The 5,836-nt window shown below is 36.9% G+C and overlaps 1 protein-coding gene across 3 annotated transcripts; it reads left to right on the plus strand.

Moving 5' to 3' along the window:
* Positions 1-1,108: 1,108 nt before the first annotated feature.
* LOC113092141 (serine/threonine-protein kinase pim-2-like) lies at positions 1,109-5,283 on the plus strand. Of its 3 annotated transcripts, XM_026257749.1 has the most exons (11): positions 1,109-1,174; positions 1,289-1,539; positions 1,858-1,920; positions 2,038-2,283; positions 2,829-2,891; positions 2,983-3,077; positions 3,178-3,228; positions 3,371-3,749; positions 3,853-4,029; positions 4,165-4,253; positions 4,383-4,540. In XM_026257749.1, the coding sequence occupies exons 2-11, from the start codon at positions 1,356-1,358 to the stop codon at positions 4,392-4,394; spliced, it is 1,359 nt and encodes a 452-aa protein (XP_026113534.1). In that variant the 5' UTR covers positions 1,109-1,174; positions 1,289-1,355; the 3' UTR covers positions 4,395-4,540. The 3 variants fall into 3 exon arrangements, with proteins under 3 accessions (XP_026113534.1, XP_026113533.1, XP_026113531.1); XM_026257748.1 differs by lacking the exons at positions 1,109-1,174; positions 4,383-4,540 and adding an exon at positions 4,818-5,283 and having other exon boundaries at positions 1,181-1,539; XM_026257746.1 differs by lacking the exon at positions 1,109-1,174 and having other exon boundaries at positions 1,181-1,539.
* Positions 5,284-5,836: the final 553 nt, after the last annotated feature.

The following is a 5,836-nucleotide window of genomic DNA, read 5'->3' on the forward strand; positions in this document are numbered from 1 at the left end:
TAAACAGGTATGCATCCATTCAGCTAACTGTATCTATCCGTATATTTTGTAAAACGATATGATGTCTTGTGTAAAACGCAGACGGACTAGCTCTCATGTAAATCTACATTTGTTCTATATATAGCTGAATAAAGTAGCTTCAAAAGTCAAGGTGATGAGTAGACTGAAGTTGGGCTTAGGTGTTTGTGCTGCGGGGTGTGTTGCCCATACATTTATTTATTTTTGGAGACTCGCCACAATTTTAAAACTGATCTTTTTTCAAAAAGGCTTCATTGAATAAACATGAGTAACGTTACTTACTGCACGTTTCATAATAATAATTCTTTACATTTATATGTTTAAATATCAAAGCGAGCCAGGTGTTTTTATATCGTTGTATTTCTGAAGGTAGACTTGCATGTTATATGCCTGATAGCAGCGTATGAGAGTACCAGCTCTGCTTCGTTTACAGCTGTTACTGGGGAAACCTCTATTTCTCGCGCTTTATGTCTATGCTTTAAAACATCTCTGTTGGCAAATAATGAATTAGCATTTTCATTAAGTCCGCCTGATCCACGCAGCAAACATTTTGTTTGTTATCAAAAAATATCTACTCTAGAGGGACTTGGCTGTTGTTATTGATTCTATTTGGAAGTCTACCGGAAGTTAAGTTAGGTCCACAAAAGCGCTCATGCACAGTAACGTTTGTTTATGTTGTTGCCGTTGAAACCGTCTCTCAGTTCGAAAAGACGTGATTGTCAAAATACTAAGTTAGAATGAGTGAGGAATGATAGGGAGCGACAGAGCGCGTGTTCCAATGAACAAAAACTCCCATGAGCCTTACGCTCTTTCCCGACGTCATCAAAGTACGTCTTATGTTATTATTTTGATTGAGTGACCCCTGGTGGCCAAAAATTCCATACTGCGCGTTTAAGGTCGCTGTCACTTTAAGATTGTTGTGATTTCCAACTTAACATTAACCCGCTGTGTTTACACAAATATACAAGGTTTCTATTTTCTCATATTTCTGTTTTATCTTATGTCACTGTAATGTGTATGAAATTATATCGTTAGTAAACTTCACTGGATATGAATGTTATCGTTGGAAAGGACCAGTTTAGTTTTTGTTTTTTTTTGTTTTTTTTTGTATTCCATTCCGCGCGAGCCTTTATGACGTCACACTTCGCCGTTGAAGGTATTTAAAGCCACGAAACTCTGCTGATTTTGTACTTTGGAGTCTCGAGAGTAACGTACTTGGTAGCGACTGTTAGCGACTGACAAACGGTGTTATCATGGGACTGCTTTCTAGACTAAAAAAAGCGACTGGTTTGGAGAGTGTACGAGAACCCTGTGTACACCCCAAAGACTCCCCCATCATGACGGAGAACCGTCAACCGGCGACGGTTGGTGCTCTTGAGACCGATGTAGGGAGAAAGATGAAGAGCTTCTGGAAGTGGGCCGCTCTTCACTTTGTTTCCCGCAGAAAGGGAACATATGACCTGGCCAAAGCTGAGGAGAAATACGGGATAGAGGCAGAAACACAGTGGAGAGATAACGATGGTACACTCACATCAAAAACTGATAAATCACTGAATATTCAGTAACAAGAGTTTCTGTTATTCCCTATTATCATTATTATAACATAAAATAATTATAAAAATTATCACGATCCCAAAACACTGCTGTAATTATCACACCAAACATTTTAGAGTAACAGGAAACATATATTTATATTTATTTAAGTTTGAGTTTAAATTGTAGGATATAAATTCAATTCAGACCTACTCCTAAATCAAGAACAGACATAATTTGAGTATGTCATATTTTACTCTTTTTTTTTTAATTAATTAATTTATTTTTATTTAATTGATATTATAGATCCAGCTCCTGGAGACCTCCTTGATGTTGAAGAACAGCAGAAACACAGCGTATTGGACAAGAGTAAGATTAATACATATATGAGAATTAGGAAATGTTATTATGATTTATTTTGTACTGGATCAAATTAACATGTAAACTTGTATTTCATATTTACCACAATTGTTTGTCTGTTAATAGACCAGAGTGAACTCTGTGTACATCCTAAAGACGGCCCCATCACGTCAGAGAGCCATCATCCTCCTCTGTCTGTTAGTGCTGCTGAGATTGATGAAGGGAGAGAGGAGGAGGAGGAGAAGAAGAAGAAGAGCTTCTGGAAGTGGGCCGCTCATCACTTTCCTTGCAGTGGAGCTGGAAGATATAATCTGTCCGAAGCCGAGGAGAAATGCTGGAAAGAGGCGGGAACACAGTGGAGAGATAGCGATGGTACAGTCACAAAAACATGTCATGATGATGCAAATATTGATAAATGACTGATTCTTCAATTACAGAAACATAATTAAGGAAAAGAAAAACACTGCTAACATTATCACACCAAACATTTTAGAGTAAATGCCTGTTCACAACAAGGCCGATAACTACAAAGATAATGATACAGATATAGTTCTAAAAATTAAAAAAGTTCAGCAGAGTTCACACCGCAGCTATAATGAAAAAGAGAAACAATATCGTTGGAATCACTTTCAGAACAAATTTTCTTTTTTTCCAGCTGATGAATTATAAAATCACTGACAGCCAATCAGAATCAATCCTGCTGTGACGAACTTGAGAGTTTAACAATAATGTCCGCTGGTGTGGACGCAAATAACGTTATCTTTATAGTTATCATTCTTGGTGTGAATGGGCTGAAACAGTTTAGATATGTTATTTTTTTGGGATGTCAATTCATAAACGTTCCTAAAGGAAGAACCACATTAGTTTGTGTGTGTAATATTTAACTCATTGTTTATTTGATTTGATTCCTATTATAGATCCAACTCCTGAAGACCTCCTTGCTGCTAAGGAACAGCAGGAACACAGCGTCCTGGACAAGAGTAAGATTAATAAATGGCTGAAAATGTTATCATAACTTATTTTAAAAAATGTATATAATTGTATTTCATACTATTGTTTGTCTGTTAACAGGCCGTATTTGCAGGCAATATGAAATCGGCTGCAAGCTGGGTGAAGGAGGGTTTGGCTTTGTGTATGAAGGGACCCGCCGCAAGGATGGACTTCAGGTTTAAATTTTTTTGTTGTTTTACTGTCAAAACTCTGCATTCATTGTTTATGACTGTACGCAGCACATGCTAATTGTTAATTCTTTGTTTTGTTGATCAGGTGGCTATAAAGTTTTCAAATAAGATGCCAACCACGACATCTATCAGAGTGGTGAGTATACTGCACTCTCTGTGTTATTGCCTTTTAGTAATTGTTTTCAATCTATAACATCTTATATTAATGTTAATCAGACTAAAAATGAGCTTTCAGTAGGCAAACCATTTTGATTTGTGAACAATTTTCTGTCTGTTAGCCTGGTCATCTCAAACGTCTGCCAATGGAGATTGGCCTGATGCTCATGGCCAACAATGGACCCAGCGTTTCCCAGATCATTAAGCTGCTTGACTGGGAGGATGACAAAGATCACTACGTGATAGTCATGGAGCGACCAGTGCCTTGTGTGGATTTGTTTAGTTTTTTGAAACTCTGTGGAGGAAGCCTTGATGAGGGCAAGGCACGATGTATTATGTTGCAAGTCATTGAAGCCGCTAAAACTTGCTGTGATCGTGGCGTCTTCCATCATGACATAAAACTACAAAACCTTCTGGTGAACCAGGACACCATGGAGGTCAAATTAATTGACTTCGGGTGTGGTGCAGTCATGAAGAAATCTGCCTTCAAATCCTTTAGTGGTATGTGTTATGAAGTGCTTTATTAATTATCTCACAGAAACACATCTTATATGCACTCAACATGCTGCCGTCATTGATTAAACATCAGACATCTTTCCTGCAGGCACGAGAACATACTGTCCACCTGAGTTCGAAGCCAAAGGCATGTGCCATGCAAAGCCGACCACAGTGTGGACTCTTGGGATTCTTCTGTTCGTAATGGTGTGCGGCCATTTTCCCACATACCTCGATGTGAGCTTGATCAGTCAGAAAAGCTGGGTCAGGCTCATCCTGACACATGGTGAGATCTTCATCAAACAACATAGAAGGACCATTTGAATTCTAAATCATACAAAAAAGACCCATGGCTTGACAGAGAGCAGGTGTAAATTAAACGTTTATAATCAAACATCTCTCTCTTTTTTCCTCTTCACAGAATGCTGCCAGATGATTTGTGATTGTCTGCATCAGGATCCACAGAAGAGACTCAGTCTGGACGAGATGCATCTCCACGACTGGTTTAAGGTACGGCGAATAAGACTAGTTAAGCTTTTTGTTGGTTTAGTTTGATCATCCGTCGCCATGAACTTAAGATAAATTTTCTCTAAATGTAAAGTATTTAGACAAAAAATGCCGATTTATCTTTTTTTTCAGTACACGAAGTAAAACACAAAGAACCTCAGAAAACAACTCCTGTGATGGCCACCCTGTTGTTCTCAGGCAGCTTTGCGTCTGGCGGACTGACCATCAGTCCACTCCGGCCTTAGCGTATTACAGGCCTGCAAGTCCTCGTAGCATCTGCCGACTTGACTTTTAATAGTATTTATATATATATATATATATATATATATATATATATATATATATATATATATATATATATATATATATATTAAAAAAATTAAAAAGAAAACCTATAATAAAATTTATAAGATCTTTATAAGGAAATGTATAAGGAGTTTAGTTAGAAGATGCATGTGACAAGGGGGGCGTGGTTCAGCAAAGTCTGCAGTGGGAGAGAAGGTCCGGAGACGAGAGGTGAGTAAGTGGGGTAAGTGTAAAATGATGAACACCTGTGTCTTATTGCAGTAATTCGCCTGGACCTGGAGAGACCTGTTAAAAGAGAGGCTGGAAAATATGGTGAGAGAGAGAGAAACGGACGGAGACTCTGACACTGCTCTTCTCAGAATTAAAATTGGGCCTTTAATGGTTTTTTGTGAAGTTTATGAATAAAAATTAACAGCGTCACCAACGCCAACCCTGGTCACTTCCCTTTTCCCACTATGAACTTTTGATATATTTTTTTTTAATTTGTATTATTTATATTGTGCTGTTCCCTTGTAGAAGTTCATAGTACATTCCTCTACAGTCCTTTAGGCTCCTGCAAAAGTCATTTTGGTCATGTCTGAATATGCTGTGGTCTGTCATAAACTCAGGCCAAATTCTACTGTAATCTGCCATCTATATCCCTTCAAAATGAACTGCAAACAAAGATAATTAAAAACTATATTTTTGAGATTAGTAATGTGTTCACCTTGAGATAAATGCCCAAGCATCAAAAATTCATGCAATTTCCTTAGATTGCCTTCTTGTTATGTATTTAATGCGTTTCATTAAGTTTTTATATCACATTCACAAGATTAATAATTATTGTTACACATCAGCCTAAATGTCCACAGCAATTAAAAGAAAATCAGAATTCACTTTTGATATATATATATATATATATATATATATATATATATATTGCTATATATTGCTATAGATGAAAATACTTGGCCACACAAGTGTGCTCACACATTTCTACTGTTGATTTAATTACCATTGCTAGCAAACAAATAAAATTGATTTAAAATGAGCACAACAATGTAAGGGACTTTTATGTAAAATTAGACCTCAGAGACAAAGCAGTGCAACATTTCCTAATAAGTCCTATAGCTGTTAATGTGGGGCTGAGAACTGAGTTTTGGATTATTTTTAGATATTACATGTTAAATAGGATGATATTATAATTTGTTCTAATTTGGCAGCAGTGTTTATGTATTCAAAAATCAGTGCACAAAAAAATTGTAAAGAAAGATTGTGGATGTGTGCAATTGATTAATTGC

The sequence above is a fragment of the Carassius auratus genome, unplaced genomic scaffold (genome assembly GCF_003368295.1).
Source record: "Carassius auratus strain Wakin unplaced genomic scaffold, ASM336829v1 scaf_tig00214480, whole genome shotgun sequence".
Taxonomy (NCBI): domain Eukaryota; kingdom Metazoa; phylum Chordata; class Actinopteri; order Cypriniformes; family Cyprinidae; genus Carassius; species Carassius auratus.